At 44.7% G+C, this 17,558-nt stretch overlaps 1 protein-coding gene across 1 annotated transcript in view; it reads right to left on the bottom strand.

Annotated features, from left to right (window-relative positions):
- CSMD1 (CUB and Sushi multiple domains 1) overlaps positions 1 to 17,558 on the bottom strand; it is a 946,348-nt gene that overhangs the window by 188,616 nt on the left and 740,174 nt on the right. The window contains exon 32 of the mRNA XM_069973446.1: positions 15,803 to 15,916. Coding sequence (XP_069829547.1) covers positions 15,803 to 15,916 — 114 coding nt within the window. The remainder of the gene's footprint in view (positions 1 to 15,802; positions 15,917 to 17,558) is intronic.

The following is a 17,558-nucleotide window of genomic DNA, read 5'->3' as shown; positions in this document are numbered from 1 at the left end:
AAAAAAAATGAATTTTTCCAATGACATGTTTGTTTAGTTTGAAATTTTTCAATTTCACTAGGAACAGGTGAGAAAAAGCACCCCAACATTTGTAACGGAGCTTCTCCTGAGTACAATGGTACCCCATATGTGGGCATAAACCACTGTAGAAGGGAAGGAGTGTCATTTTAGTTACAGGCAATATGTGAGTGTTTACTGGCTATCTGGGGTGGTAATAGACAATCTCGGGGTGTTAACTGGCTATCTGAGGTTGCGACAGGCAATCTGCTGTGGTTATGGGCAATCTGGGGTTGTTACGAGCAGTCTGTGCAAATCTGGGGTGGTTACGGGCAATATGGGGTGGGTACGAGCAATTTGGGGTGGTTACAGGCAATTTGGGGTGGTTACGGGCAATCTGGGGGTGTTTACTGGCTATATGGGGTGGTTACGGGAAATCTGGGGGTGTTTTCTGGCTATCTGAGGGTGTTCACTGGCTATCTGGGGTGTTGATGGGCAATCTGGGGGTGGCGATGGGCAATCTGGGGTGGTGACGGGCAATCTGGGGAGGCGACGGGCAATCTGGGGAGGTGACGGGCAATTTGGGGAGGCGACGGGCAATCTGGGGAGGTGATGGGCAATCTGGGGAGGTTGCAAGCAATCTGGGGTGGTGACAGGCAATTTGGGGTAGCTACGGGCAGTCTGTGGCAATGTGTGGTGGTTACGGGCTGTCTGCGATGGTTACGGGTTGTCTGCGATGGTTACGGGCAATCTGGGGGTTACGGGCAATCTGGGTGGTTACGGGCAATCTGGGGTGGTGATGGGCAATCTGGGGTGGTTACGGGTAATCTGGGGTGGTTACGGGTAATCTGGGGTGGTTATGGGTAATCCAGGGTGGTTACAGGTAATCCAGGGCACTTGACTTTGGTGACGGGTAAAAAAGTGCCGGCAATATTTGGAACAAGCGATCAGTGGTATATAGTATATACCGCTGATCGCTTGTACTGGGACCACACCGGGTGGTCCCCGATCATTGCCCCATGCTCTCCGCCACCTCTGAATCAGATGGCCGCCCAGGGAGGGGAGGGTCAGTGACTAGGTCACTAGGATTAATTCTGGGGACAGGGGGGGGGACATGTTCTCATCTCCTCTCACCGTGGATTCACTGTGAAAAGAGATGAAAGCGTTCAGCTGCGCTGGCAATGTCCGTTACCGGTGGCCGCCGTTATACTGGTAATAACGGCGATCGCCGGTGTGGGGACTGGCCGGGACTGAGCCCACACTCTGCCACAACCCCTCAGCTACCTCCGGTAACTGAGAGGAGGGGGCTGCGGGCATTACCGGCGCCGCTGCACTATTCTGCACCATCGCCATAAAGAGCTGATGGCAGCAGAATAGAGCCCATTAGTGATTGCCGTAAAAATCTGTATCGGCGGTCACTAATAACATAATACATGTATTCTCTGGGTCACTACGGTTATGGTGATACAACATTTGTGTAGGTTTTTTTAACTGTTACCACTTTGGCGCAATAGAAATTATCTTTCTTGCAAAAACCCACAAAAACTGTTGCGGCATTGCAAGATCCATAGCGTTCTTATCTTTTGCGCGACAGAGCTGGTTTGGGGCTTATTTTTTGCAGGAAGATCTGTAATTTCTATTGATACCAAGTTTTATATGTATATGACTTTTTGATCTCTTTTATGACATATTTTCTAAAGTGGATTGATAAAATACAGCTATTCTGGTACTGATTTTTTTATTTTTTTTACAGCGTGTTTCGTGCGATATAATTATTGATATAGTTCTATAGATTGGGTCGTTACGGACGTAACAATACCAAATATATATAGGATTTGTGTTTTTGTCACATTTTATTGGGTATAGGGAATGTAATGCATCTTTATTATTGGGGGGTGGGGGCTGGGGGGGGGCTGTGTTGTGTTTGGTGCACATTTTTTTTACTTTTTATTACTTTTACACTAGTGTACATTACTGTACACTAGTGTAAAATACTTAGATCACTGATACAATACACTGCAGTACCTGATGTACTGCAATGTATTGTATGATGCCTCATGCTGACAGGCAATAGCCACAGCCACCCCTGTCAGCATGAGGCATCTCCATGGTGACCCCGGAGGCCTTCATTAGGAGCCCGGGATCACCATGGAGACATCGGATGGACCGGACGGCGTCGTGGGACATCGCGATCACGTAAGTGACCCAGGGCGCCGTCCGGGATCCACCGGGACCCGTTCGATGCCGCTGTCATGGTTTGACAGCGGCATTTAACGGGTTAAACTGCCCGGAGCTGAGAATTCTCCGCTCTGGGCAGTTACAGGAGGGTGTCAGCAGTCACACTGACCGCTGATCACCCACTCTGCTGCCGCCGCCGGGCGGTAATTTATTCCGATGCGTCCGCCGTTAAACGGCGTACGCATCGGTATAAAGCCCATTAGTGGCCGCCGTGAAAAGGCAGCATGGCGGTCACTAAGGGGTTTAATTCAATGGACTTTTCAATTAAGCCGCATCCAAAGAGCAATTAGTAATCCCAAACTAGAATAATGTACAAACACCAGTCATTGCACTAAGGGGAGGTCAGGCTGCTAAATGACGTCCGTTATTTTAGACTCAAAATGACGGACGTCAAATTAAAGGGAGCTGAAAAAACGTGTGAACATAGCCTAACACTGACATATGGCTTTAAAGTGTAATACTGACATCTGATTCTTATATCTGACTCTGACACCAATCACAATGGTTCCAATGGTTCCATCACAATGACACATGACTCTAACATCTGATCGGGCCTTCTGTCTCAGACCAGTATAAGTATAAACCAGCAGCATTGGATTCTTTGGGAAGAAATCAACGTGAATGTATTCCATAAATGAAATTGCAACATTTCATCCGCCTTGAAATCGCGTTGAAACATCGCAATTTTATTTATAAAATAAATTCACATTGATTTCTTCACAAAGAATCTAGTGCTACTGGTTCATCTTTATCTATCTATCTATTTATCTCCTATCTATCTTGTCTCAAACGTACATTAACCCTTTCAAGACTAAACCCATTGATGCACAAATGTCCGGGTCAAATTAATTCAATGTTCCTTCCCGCCTTCTAAGAGCCATAGCGCTTTTATTTTTCCACCTACAGGGCAGGTTGGGGTGTCATTTTTGCGCCATGATCTCTAGTTTTTATTAATATCATATTGGTGTAACAGAAACATTTTGACCGCTTTTTAATAATTTTTTTCTGGTATATAATTTAATAAAATCAGCAATCCTGGTGTGTTGCTATTTCTGTTTACGCCATTCACCGTGCAGGAAAAATAATGTTATATTTTAATAGATCGGACAATTCCACACGCTACGATATGTAAAATGTTTATTTATTATATTTTTATTTTTATTATGTGCATGGGATATTTTTTGGGGATATTTTAAACTTTTATTTGGAGGGGGGTTTATAAGGTTTTTTCTAATACTTTTAAAAACTTTTTATTACACTTTTTTTTTACACCTTTTTTCACTGTAAAACATGCAATCATTAGATTGCATGTACTGATCTATGGTATGCTATAGCATAGCATAGACTAGTGTTATCGGCAATCTGTGCATAGAGCCTGCCTGAGAGCAGACTCTATTCATAGATCGCCGCACCTACAGGACGGAGGTAAGCAGCTTACCCCCCCTCGGCACAAGCGAATCTGGTCCCGATCACTCAGTGACAGTAGTTTGTTCTGTCACTGAGTACCTTAAACGCCACCATTGCTATAGATCGTGGCGTTTAAGGGGTTAATGAGATGCAGCTGCGGGATAGCAGCTGCCTCTCATCACCTCCGGCCCCGGACACTGATGTGTGCGGGACTGCTCTCACTGCAGTGGTCCCGCACACATCAGTAAGCCCCTCAGTCAGGAATGTATATTTACCTTCCTACTGCACGGGATATGTGCAGTAGGAACGTATATATATATGGATTACTGACCAGAAGGGGTTAATATGATGTTTGACATTGAGGATGTCCTCATTTTGACACTGTGCTCTTTTGTCAGCTTCGTAGCGCTGTTCTGTCAATACAAAAATATCATCACGGTCCTTTCACTATGCGGCATAGAGCAATAATCTCGTTTCTGTTCTCATGCTCAGTCTCTTTATAGCATCCTGAAGGTAAGTAGAATTCAGTAAACTTGTTTACCTATAATATACTGATAGCATGTTTTCCCTGTAATCATAATGACTCTTCCTTCGCTTTTATCATACCGCCTACCTCCTTACTCTATTTTCATCCAGATTTCTCTGATCTTAATAAAGATGATTTCCTGACAAGAACTGCTTAATCGGAAAGAGGTTATACTTTGAGATATGCATTCATACAAAGGAACGCTTTATCACCTTACTCACTTAGTTCTACAAAATTGCGACAAGGCAAACGTGACTACCACAATCTTCTGTACATTAAATTTTGATTGAAGTTATAAATGGAATTCTTTTGTGACTTTGGCATTTGAACAATCTGTTCAGAATAAAGAAACGGATCCATGGAAACTTTTTTTTTTTAAATATTAAAATAGCAAAGAGACGTGTATAACTTCAGAGAGGAGGACAAATCGTTGCTTCCAGTGAAAAGTGCCATGAAAAAGAGACATGGATACTTAGCATACTCAGAAATAAAGGGGTGAGTATGAGTAGATCAAGCTGAAGTGTCACAGTAACAAATACAATTTAGATCTGTGAAAAATTATATTTGGGTGTATGTTGAACTGGAATGGGCTGAAGATTTTATTTATAAAAGATTTATACCTGCCTAAATGGTTCTAGGCTATGTTCCCACACAGTACTATTGCTCAATATTTTGCAACCAAAACCAGGAGTGGATTGAAAATACAGAAAGGCTATGTTTACACACTGTTGAAATTTAGCAGATGGCCGCCATTTAATAAATAAATATAAAAAACAACAGCCATTGTTATGAAGTAACGGCCGTCATTTGCCATTAAATAGCGGCCATCTGCTAAATTTTAACAGTGTGTGAACATAGCCTTTCAGGGTGGGGGGGGGAGATTCATGAAGACCGTAATCGTACCCAGGTCTTAAATTAGGCCCCACCCCCTTTACTCCAGCCCATGGGGAGAGCGGGGGATATGGCAGGTGTACGCCAGGGAGAAGAGACGAATCTGTGCCTTCTCCCTGGCGTACGCTTCATAAATGTCCCCCTCTTTGTTTTCAATCCACCCATTGTTTTGGTTGCAAAATAGTGGGCAAAAATACTGTGTGTGAACATAGACATAATGTGTTTTCTGAGAAATTAGTAGAGTGGTAATTGCCATATGGAGAGCAAGGGGGATAGGTAGTGTGAAACGTGCCACAAAACAACCCCCCGCCTATATTGAGTGTTAGGGCATACGGACATCACAAAAGGAATATCCCCTACCCAGAACATGCCTCTACGAGCCAAAATCAGCCAGTCAAATTGTTACAACATGGCAAAGAGAGAGAAAAAAAAGACATAGTTTAGCAATAAATACTTATTGAAGCCTAATGTATAGGTTCACCTTAAAGAGACTCTATCAGCAGGTTTATGGTGTCCTATCTCAGGGTAGCATAAACTAGGGACAGAGAAGCTGAACAGAATGGTCTATCACTTACATTGTTCTGTGCAGCTGATCCAGAGATCTCCTCCTGAATAACACAGACAATAAGTAGTCCTCTTCATTATGTGCATGAGTAGTCCTGGATATACATGAGAAGCAGAAAACTCTCCCACCAGCTGCTGATTTGCAGTTCTCTATTCATGCTGTTGTAGACATGTCACAGGTGAAGTGTTCGAGGGGGTGTACATTTCACCTAGGTTGCTTCATAGCGTGAGATGGTGAGTCCAGGAGGGATCTGTGCTCAGCAGTGTTATGCTGCTGAGCTATTATTTACTGTTTCCGGGCCTGGATTTACTGGAATGGCGGGTAGGTTGGTAGTGGGACCCCCCGATCCAGTTTGGGTTTTGCCATCAGGTGAGCAATCAGCCTGAGAAGGTAAGAGCTCCACAGAGCTGCAGGTGATGGCTCTCAGCCAGGAGTGAACAGCCTGGATGCTGTGTTTGGTGGGAGCTTGGAATACAGCCGCTGCTGAAGCTTATTCACACTGTGCGATATCGCTGATTGAAGTGTCAGACAGGTGACCTGCTTGCTAGTAAGTGCCTAGACGGGCAAGACCTTTTTGTTTTGTTTTGTTCTTAAAAAGCACGTGTTGCTGTATTTATGTTTTCTGGACTGTTTATGCTGCCAATAAACGCCAAGCTGTTATTTTACAAGTCCAAGTCTGCTGTGAACTGTGTCCAAACACACCATCCCCCGGGAAGATCCCTACACTGTGTATAGGTAGTCAACTGTCAATCAGCAGCTGGAGGGTGGAGGGTGAAGGGTGGCAAGAATCTTATTCTCCTGCATATTAGGAGAACAGTTGAACAAAATGATGTAACTAATACACCGATCTGTTCAGAATTTCTGTCACTAGTTTATTCTGCCCTCATTTAAGGCCATAAGTGGTGTAGCAGTAACTTCTGTCCTCAGTGTGGTGTTTTTAATCAGTGTGCTATGGCTGCAGCAGGCTGTGTGTGTGTGTGCGGACGCGATATGGCTGCAGAAGGCTGTGTTTGTGTGTGTGCTATGGCTGCAGCAGGCTGTGTATGTGTATGCTATGACTGCAGCAGGCTGTGTGTGTTTGTGCTATGGCTGCAGCAGGCTGTGTATGTGTGTGCTATGGCTGCAGTAGGCTGTGTGTGTGTGCTATGGCTGCAGCAGGCTGTGTATGTGTGTGCTTTTGCTGCAGCAGGCTGTGTGTGTGTGTGTGTTAGTGAGAGAGAGGCAGAAATTAAAGGGATATTCTGGGCAACAGTGAAAAATCTGGTTGTGGCAAGAATCCTATTCTCCTGCATATTAGGAAAATGGCTGAACAGAATGATGTAAGTAATACACCGATCTATTCAGCATTTATATCACTAGTTTATGCTGCCCTCATTTAAGGCAGAATAAACCTAGTGACATATTCCCTTTAAGGGAGTCAGTTTTTAGGGGAACATTATGTTAAACATAACTATGGCATAGAGGCCATTTTAAAACCTATGACGGCATGAGTGATATTTGATATAGGAAACAGAAGTAATAACATCTTTGTTCATTATTAATTCATTTTTCATTACTTTCCAAAGGTCAGTGTTAGGCTTTGTAATATATAAACCAAGCTCATATTTAAATTATCAAATAATATTCAGATCAAATTGACATTTATGTTGTCCTTTCAGTTCTAGCAGGGTTTTCTTTTAGCATTCAATACGGTTGGGTTAGCGGTACTGCTATCTGGCTACTTGGAATACCGGACAGCTCCCCTTTCAGTGTCTGGTTGCATCGGTGCACCAATATTTTTGGCAAAAGTAGCCAACGCTGGTCTCTTGTGCAGAATATCACAAGAACTTGGATGCTGCATGACAGCAGGGCTCCTGCTTAAAGAGGACCTGTCACCCCCCGTGCCGGGGTGACAGGCTCCCGACCCCCTGTTAGATCCCCCTATACTTACGTAATCCCGCCGGGTCCCGCTTCCTGATGCGGTCGGGTCACAGAGATTTCAGTGCCCGAAGCCCGGCGCGCGCGCTGACAGCAGAGTCAGACGCCCATAGAGAATGTATGGGGAGTCCGATACTCCGTCATTCTCTATGGGCATCGAACTCATCTCTTAACGCGCGCGCCGGGCTTCGGGCGCTGAAATCTCCGTGACCCGACCGCATCAGGAAGCGGGACCCGGCGGGATCATGTAAGTATAGGGGGATCTAACAGGGGGTCGGGAGCCTCTCACCCCGGCACAGGGGGTGACAGGTGTCCTTTAAAGAGAATGTACCGTCATCAGAGGCGTGCCAGTGCAACCTGAGGAAGGCGCGTGGGGGAGAGGAGGTGGAATTTCAGGCGCCGGGTCAGCCTCTTGTGCTTCAGGGCGGCTAATTAGCATATACATATATCGGTGGATATAACGGGAAAGGGCGGCAGAATGATAAAAACTCCACACAGCCAGATAGTACACTGCAGCGCCGACAGGGCAGTATGTATGGCTCATTTTTACTAGTCTAATGGTACTGTACATTCACTTTAAACTATCAAGAACAGAGAAAACTTTGTTCCTTGTATTTTAACCACTTAGATGCTGTGGTCAAATTGGCATTGTGGCATTTAAGTAACTTCTGGACATTTGTCACCCCATCAGCACTCAATACATGCAATCACTGGGATGCAGATTATTTTCTATAGCAGTAGGGGCCCTTATAAAGGTCCCTCTAGGTGTGACATATATTTGTGCCTACTTGGTTCTGCCTCTGGCAAGGCTGCTTAGGTCGCTTCTCTGCACTATACTAGTAGTACATGATATTAGAATTATATTGTATTATATTAGCAATCTGAAGATTGCATTTTAAAGTCTCTTTGTGGGACTAATAAAAAGTAAAAATATACGTTTTGGGAAACAATTTTTTTTATATTAAATATAAAAACATTCCCCCACCCCATCTCCCAAAAAATACCACAACACAATTTCCCCTTACATTTTTTATATAAAACATAAAAATAAAAACACACACATATTTGATATCACCACATCTGTAAAGACCTGAACTGTAATATGATCTCGTTTTTAATACCACATGGTGAACGCTATGAGGCTATATTCACACTACGTAAAAGTAAGTCCATTGTTGCCATCGGCAACAACGGCCATACTTTGTACGGTGTTGAACACTGCCTTTACTGCTATGGGATCCCGTCCGGAGCGTAAACACATCATATACGCTCTGGCCGGGATCCCATACGGCGCCGCAAAGAAGTGAATTTCAGTGAATTGCAGCCGCAGAAAGACCTGTCAGTTCACACAATTAAGCGAGCGGCTCCGGTCGCTTGCTTCATTATGTGCTATGAGAGTTCTGATGCGGATGTGCGCTGATACGCCCGCATCAGAACACTGCGGCCGGAAAGATCATGCGGCCGGTACTTAAATACCGGGAGGAATAATCTTTCCAGAGACCAGTCGTTCAGTGACCCGGCGGGGTCACGGAACGGTCGGTCTCTTACATAGTGGGAACATAGCCTAAGGCTGCGCTCACACATAGTATTTTTGCTCAGTATTTTGGCCTCATTTTCCAACCAAAACCAGAAGTGGATTGAAAGCACAGAAAGGCTATGTTCACACACACACACACACACACACACATACTGTCACTTACTGTTGAAATTAAGTGGATGTCCATCATTTTATGACAAAGAATGGCTGTTATGAAATAACGGCCGATGTTTCAAAATAATGCCAATTATTTGACATTAACAGTATGTGTGTGAACATAGCCTTTCTGTGTTTTTAATTCATTCAACCCATTCCTGGTTTTCATTGAAAAAAGGCTGACCAAAAGACTGACCAAAAATACTGTGTGTGAACATAACCTATAGCTGAATACGCAACATTTTGCCACATAGGTACTAGCAACCATAAGAGCCAAGAGTCAATATCAGAGATGATTTTCAGAACAAGTGAAGGATGAACTTAGTAGATTGGAAACCACAGAAGATAGAGGACTTAATTCACTTGTTTTCAGTTGTTCAGATACTGCAAGAAATAATAGACTGCAGGCTTTAGAAATAATTCTGACTTCTCTTGCAATCAGTCCTGAAGCCCCAGGGAGGTAATGTAACCAGATCTGAATGTATGCAGATTGGTGTCTTTCAGAAACTCCCTGATCCAGCAGTAAAAGAGATGCAATGTACAGAAAATATCTTTATTGTGGGGAAATAAGGCAATAAAGGAGAAGTCTGACGATTAATAAAATCAGGCAGCCGGCAGGGGAAGGGGGGAAATTGATTACAAATACAGATTTACCTCTCCCTGTGGTGAGTGGCGGGACCGGCTTCGGAACCCCCGACAGAAGGCTGCATAGAAGAGGACACCAGGGGAGCATGGGCAGGTAAGTATTGCACCAAAACACCAAAATGATTATTTTAGTGCAGTTCATTAAAGGAGCGACCCTGGGACCCCAGCCAGAAGGCTTTTTCCCCCTAGTTGTGATGACAAAATGCCTGCCCTAGCTGATGGATTAGCCGCTCAGCCAATCACTCAGTGGAGCGACGCCTTGCCCCAGTCACTGACTGGCTGAGCAGCCGGGTTGTGACATGTCAGTGTCAAAGTTCCCGGTGGCTGGTGGGGGTCCTGAGGCCGGCCCTGTCGCTCACCATGGGCACAGGAAGAGTTAAGTCCATACTTGTAATTAATTTTGCCCCCGCCAGCTACCTGATTTTTTAAATCACCGGACTTCTCCTTTAAGCCAATACTTGCATTAATAGGATCCGCAGGACATGTATTGTCACTAATATAAACAGTAGATTAAATTGGAGACATCTGATCTGTTAGATCGGCTCTGAACAGGCATCACAACATCTTCAGGAGAAGCAAGAACCGCACAGGAGCAATGACTGGGGGAGCAGAGGAGGTAAGTATGTGTTCTTTTATTGTTTTATGACATCAGAAGGCATATAGTTAACTGTGTGGTTTTCCTGTAAAATCCCTTTAAGACAGGCATTTTACACATTAGTTAGTTGACACTGAGTGGGTACAGTCTAGACACGTGTAAATGAGTGAAGATGCATGCTTGCACAACAATCACTAAATTCACTGGGGCTGGCATTATTCACTCAGCTGACTAGGGTATCACTAGGTATTAAAATTTACCCTGCTCCTAATTGTTTGCAAACTGACATGCAGAGCATCTTTAGGGTACGTTCACACCTACAGGATCTGCAGCAGATCCGCAGCAGATTTGATGGTGCAGATTTGATGCTGTGTTCAGTTATTTAAATAAAATCTGCTGCAGATCCGGTAAGTGTGAACGTACCCTTACTGTGTATTACTTTGGAGAAGGACAACAGCTAACGTTGGAGCCCACTGAAGTTACATAAAAGTATGGCATATACTGTATGTAGCATTAACCTAGAGGATGCACACTCTCCATTCCTCTTCTGTATAACAGGGATTGCTACAGACATCAGGTTTGAGAAGAGGAGGCAGGAAGAACCCAGCATGACAGCCTGCATGGATCAAACAGTAGGTCATGACCTGGAAGCCCTATCTGCTTGCTGACTGGGCCATCTGAGCCATGTAGCCCTCCTCTCAGCTACAAAATGTCTCTGCTCTCAACTAGTAATGAGCAGATCTGCCGAACTGCAATGTTCTTCAAACGCAAATTCTCGCCACTTGGCTTACGGCAGCCTTTGGCTGTATCCATGTTTTCCGGGACACCCCAGGGCAGCATTCAACTTTTCCGGCCACCGGAAGTCAAATTCCACAGGACACAGTCTGTTAGAAATTATTTAAAAAAATAATTGGCAAGTCCACTCAACACTATTCTTGACTCTGGTGTAAAAATGTATGTACTGTATGTATCTCTGTTAAATGGTGTGTAAACACATGGATGTGTGTATCAGCTGTTTCCTATGTTGCTTCCTATAACTGTAGTAAGTAGGAAAACATATTGGAATAGGGTCACTTACGGCCTTTCTGCTGCAGATTTTCCACACAAAATGTCTGTGCAGAAAGTCTGCGGCAGCAGCGGAGAAGATATGATTTTTTTTTTAAAAATCTTATCCACGTACAGTCGAAACAAAACAAACAAAAAAAACATTTACCCCCCCCCCCCTCCCATAGGTTGAGTGAGAATGTGACAAGGGATTATGTATCAATCCACAAAGTCTCTGCAGCACAATAGTGTGTGGGTGCATGTCTCACCAAATCAGACCCATATTTGTATGCAATGCCAGGATAAACGAAGAAGACCGCACTTCCAAGGAAATTTCCCTTTTTTTAACCACACCAGTGCAACGTTTCGGCCCAATATGTAGCCTTCACTGCTTGAGAAAGAGTACACATTGAGCCGAAGTGTTGCACTGGTGTGATTATAAAGGGAAACTTCCTTGGAACTGCGGTCTGCTTCGTTTGTCAAGAGATTATGTATGATATTTAAGTGTGTAGATATAGGAAACAATAGTTACAGTTTTAACAGATTATAAATGTGTTTTTACATTTAAAGGGAACCAATCAGCCCTTTTGGGTTGATTTGGTTTCCTGCAGCACTGTATAAAGCACCTGTGCAGCTCGTGGCTGCAGCAGCGGCTTTATACTGGATAAAAGTTTTAATCTCGAGGCTTGTGGCAGGCAGAGACGATTAGGTGGGCATCTTGACGTCTCCCTTCCTGTGTCTAGTAACCACTCTCTGCCGGTCGGCTGTGATGATTGACAGGCAAAGAGTCAGTGATGGGCCTCTCTGCCTATCAATCATTACTGCCAGTATGCGTCTGACCCGGACCGATCAAAACTTTTGACATGTCTCTTTTGTGAGATTACAGCAGGGCCGGCTCCAGGTTTTTGTGGGCCCTTGGTCGAGAGAACCTCGGCGGGCCCCTTTGAATAGCAAATTATATGGCATCATTGTTAGAGGGTCTCTAGCTCTTGATTCTGTGTAGGGGATCAGCTGTGTTATATACTTATTATCCCCCCTCCTGTTTGAGTGTGTATATATCTATCTCTCGAGCACATATATACACACACTCATACAGTAGGAGGATAATAAGTATATAATACAATGCTGTATACCTACACAGGATGGAGAGATATATACACACTCATACAGAAGGATAAAAAGTATATACTACACTGCTGATTACCTTTTTCACCTCGGGGCACACCTACCAAATAAAGTTTGACAAAATAACAAAAAAAACAACAAACATAATTAGGTAACTCACAGGTGACCTCTTCTTTGATCTGATGCGATCGCTCTCCGTTTCCTCGCCATCCGGCCCAGACCACCATGATGATTTCTTCCAGCTACAATTCTTCTCTTCAGAACCTGTGAGACAAACATCTTAGGCTCCGCACATTTCCAGCAACTTCCTTCCCTTTTCCCCACCCATAGGCTCCTATACATTAGTAACTCCGCTGCTTGGTGTCATGTGCAGTAAAGTAAGAAGGTTTGTGTCCCCATGCTGTGCCCCCATATAGTAATAATGCCCTCTGTCCCCATAGTAATGCCCCCTGCTCTGCCCCATAGTAAATGACCCCTGCCCTGTCCCATAGTAGATGACCCCTGCCCTGTCCCATAGTAGATGGCCCCTGCCCTGTCCCATAGTAGATGACTCCTACCCTGTCCCATAGTAGATGACCCCTACCCTGTCCCATAGTAGATGACTCCTACCCTGTCCCATAGTAGATGACTCCTACCCTGTCCCATAGTAGATGACTCCTACCCTGTCCCATAGTAGATGACCCCTACCCTGTCCCATAGTAGATGGCCCCTGTCCCATAGTAGATGCCCCCTCCTCTGCCCCATAGTAGATGACCCCTGTCCCATAGTAGATGACCCCTACCCTGTCCCATAGTAGATGACCCCTACCCTGTCCCATAGTAGATGACCCCTACCCTGTCCCATAGTAGATGGCCCCTGTCCCATAGTAGATGCCCCCTCCTCTGCCCCATAGTAGATGACCCCTACCCTGTCCCATAGTAGATGACCCCTACCCTGTCCCATAGTAGATGGCCCCTGCCCCATAGTAGATGCCCCCTCCTCTGCCCCATAGTAGATGACCCCTACCCTGTCCCATAGTAGATGACCCCTACCCTGTCCCATAGTAGATGGCCCCTGTCCCATAGTAGATGACCCTCCTCTGCCCCATAGTAGATGACTCCTACCCTGTCCCATAGTAGATGACCCCTACCCTGTCCCATAGTAGATGCCCCCTGCTCTGCCTTAACACAAAACAAAAAATCATACTCACCTAATTCAAGGGACGGTCCTCTTCTTCCTGGCTTCTCCCTTCTGTGCGCCGCAGGGACGGATCCGCTAGCAGGCGCGATGACGTCATCGCTCTGCGCCTGCTGAGGGGATCACGTCCTGAAGCGCTGCGGAGGAAGGCCCAGCCCAGGACGTCATTGAGGACGTCGCATCCGCCCAGCAACGCCACACCCCCCGGATGTCGCCAGCAATGCGGCCCGCCGCATCCCCCATACTCACTGTCGGCACGACAGTGAGTACGGGGTATGCGGCGGGCCCCATTGCTGCCGATATCCAGTGGCTCATTGCTCGGGCAAGTGCCGGGGGGCCCCTTGAGCGGCTGTGGGCCCCGGCACTTGCCCGAGTACGCCACGTGCTGACGCCGGCCCTGGATTACAGTTACACTTTAAGTTGGAATCTCTAGTTTAGAAAAAAAATGACTTACAAATACCTGGCAAGCCAATTTTCAGGCAGCAGAGAAGCTAGGCTGTTCAGAGTTTATTAACTAGCATGGAAAGTTCTACAAAGAGCATCACGAGCTTTGGAAGATACACGATTTATATATGTCATACAGACAGCCAATTGATTTCACAACTAATTCCAGCTGATCATTGGAGATTGTTTATTTTATCATCAGCTTTTCCATCTTAATTTGCTTTAAAAAAATATAATAAGAGAAATATGAACTAAAAAAATATCACTTTTGTTTTCAATTGGAATGTTGGGCAACATGTCCTTGTAGATCAGTCAGTCTCCGATTATTCATGCTCGAGGAAGAATCATCTCTGGACTGAACACCTGGAGGCAAGGAATCTTAGCAGACAATGAATGACAGCTTTCTGTATCTCTCGCTGCCAAATTAACTACATTTTAAACCTACATATCTAGGTAAGCAACCTGTGTAAATGTAACTGACAACTCCCTTCTTTGTAAGCCTCAATGTTAAAAATTTTAAGAATCTACAACATTTTCCTGTCAACCGATTTTGAGTTACATGAGCATTTCCACTACACCTCTGCCCAAAATTCACTTCAGAATGTGTCATTTATTATAATAGTGCAATGTCGTGTACTATTTAAGACATGATCTAAGCTCCTAGGTCTCACGTCCTAGGTCTCCAGTTAAAGTACTGCTTCCATGAGCCGGACTGGCCAGCAGTATACCAGAGAATCATATGGTGGGCCAAGGCCCTGACATTATAATAAACCCAAAAGATTCCCATTTAATGCTGACTTTGAAAACAATCATTGCCACGAGGGGTATATCTCTTATGACTTGGTTTACAAATAACATCTTTGACTTTGTTTTGTCACATGTGCATTAAATACAATACAGTTAAGTGTGCATGTTCTATGAAATAGAGACTGTGACTTAAGACTTATCTCCTCTGGTGAGCCCCAAAAAAACTCATGTTTAACACTACCCCATAAATAACAAGCAGAATTTAGGATATATGCCATGCCCCACAGTTACCGGCAGGAGGGGAAATTCAAAATCTTTAGTCATCTGTCCCGACTCCCGGTAACTAGGTATGGGGGCAGTAGTCACACTACCTCTATCCTCTCCCCAGCCAATGACGCTTGATTGGCAGTGTGAGCTCTGTGAACGTAAAGTAAAGCCCATTTTTCAAATAAAAATTAAGGTAAACATAAATAAATAAACATGTTAAGTACCGCTGCATGCACTGGGTTATTTTAGCCTCTGGCATATCTCCTTTAAGCAAATTATTTGCAAAGATATTGAGATTTTTGTGTACTTTTGGACTGTAAAATATAGAAGAAAGTAGAATTACACTGTAATCAACTACATATATACAATAACATGCTTCTAATTTCCCTATAAAAAAGCTAAAGTGCCATTGACCTGAAAAAGTTCATCTGAGTTTGTAAAGAATATATTCAGTATTGTTTAGAATGTCACATAGTGAGTGAATGTGGGAAAACAATGCGGGAGAAAGTTATTTACTGCACTAACCTGTATGGCTACCAGAGAGAGAACTGAGCAGTCTGGACTGTGAATGGGCTCCATCAAAAAGTTCCACCAAGTCATTTAATGATGTTTGGAAATAAGCAAACTGACCAAATACAACTAGAATTGAAAGAAAAAGAAAGTGAATAGATAATACATAGAAAGAGGGAGAGAGAGAGAGAGAGAGAGAGAGAGAGAGAGGGGGGGGGGGACAATACGTAAGAAGTATGATAAAATTGTATCAAACAATAGCTTCTTTTCTTAAAGGGGTAGTCCAGTGAAAGAAAATTCAAATCAACTTGTGCCAGAAAGTTAAACCATTTTTTGTCCTGGGAACGGGGATGAGGTGGCTGAGGGAAACGACGTCCACTCACCTCCCCGGTTCCAGTGGCGGGTCTCACATCCCAGAGCTCAGGTCCCCGGTGCCCGGCCACTTCCTGGTGCCAGAGGCGGGATCCGTTTCAAGTCCGCTGAGATCCCGCCTCTGTCACTGACTGGCTAAGCGGACCTGAGACGTATCGAACCGGGGAGGTGAGTGGACATTGTTTCCCTCAGCCACCTCATCCCCGGTCCCAGGAAAAAAAATGCCCTCCCGCCGGAGTACCCCTTTAATCCCTGGATAGTTTAGTGGATTTGTGGTTGGCTGAGGGATAGATATAAGAGGGTTGTTGTTAATGGTGTATATTCCACCAGGGACTGCTTACAAATGGTGGTCACAAGGGTCTGTTCTGGGTCCTATTCTTTTTAATATGTTTGTAAGTGAAATAGGAGAAGGTTTGCTTGTTCCAAATGTAAAATAATCCACTTGGGTAGGAGGAGTCCTCTATCCGAGTATTATATCGGCAGCTCTGTGTTGGCAAAGACTTCAGAAGAGGAGGATTTAGGGGCAGTGATTTCTGACAGCTTTAAAAATGAGTCACCAATGCAACCAGGTAGTAAGGAAAGCTAATCATATGCAGGGCTGTATAGCTAGAGGTTTAACCATTACGAAGACTAGATGGACGCAGACTAGATGGACTAAGGGGTCTTTTTCTGCCGTCAATCTTCAATATTTCTATGCTGCCACCTCTGTCCATGTCGGGAACTGCCCAAAGAAAGATCTGTATTTTTACAAATCTGTATAACTTTCTGGCATCAACTGATTTTAAAACATTTTTTTCATCAGCGTACCCTTTAGGATACATTCACGTATACCGAGTTCACAGCAGATTTCTCGTTGTGAGTTCTGCAGTGAAATCTGCTGTGATACTCCGTTCTGTCACTCTATGGCTTTACATTCTCCCAACGGATTTTCATTCAGAAAAAAAAACATGCCCCCTTAAACCAGCTGACGGGCTAAAGGCTAATACATTACCTGCCCATGCTCCCACCTGCTTCTCCGGTTCCCCGATCTCTGATGTCCTGCTCATCCCATCAGTGGCCTTGGCAGGACAGTGCACTGAATGGATGAGCGAGTCGTCAGGGAGCCGGAAAAGAAGCTAGGTGCATGGGTAGGTAATGCGTTAGCTTGTAGCCCGGCAACTGGTGGGTTAAGGGGGCAGTGGTTTGCAATTAAAATCTGTTGCGAAATTGTAGAGCCATAGGCAGTGACAGAATGGAGTATCATGGCTGATTTCACTGCGGGACTCCCAGCGTGAAATCGGCTGTGAACTTGATCAGTGTGAACGTACCCTTAAAACGTGTTTTCCATGCAGTCAAACCCTTCCACAGGATCCACACCTGGCCCTGGCTAAAAAATGTCACCAAAAACTGCAGCTGATGT

This window comes from Dendropsophus ebraccatus, chromosome 6, assembly GCF_027789765.1.
Source record: "Dendropsophus ebraccatus isolate aDenEbr1 chromosome 6, aDenEbr1.pat, whole genome shotgun sequence".
NCBI lineage: Eukaryota > Metazoa > Chordata > Amphibia > Anura > Hylidae > Dendropsophus > Dendropsophus ebraccatus.
Note: the sequence above shows the minus strand (reverse complement) of the source record. Positions and strands in the feature narration are given on the sequence as shown.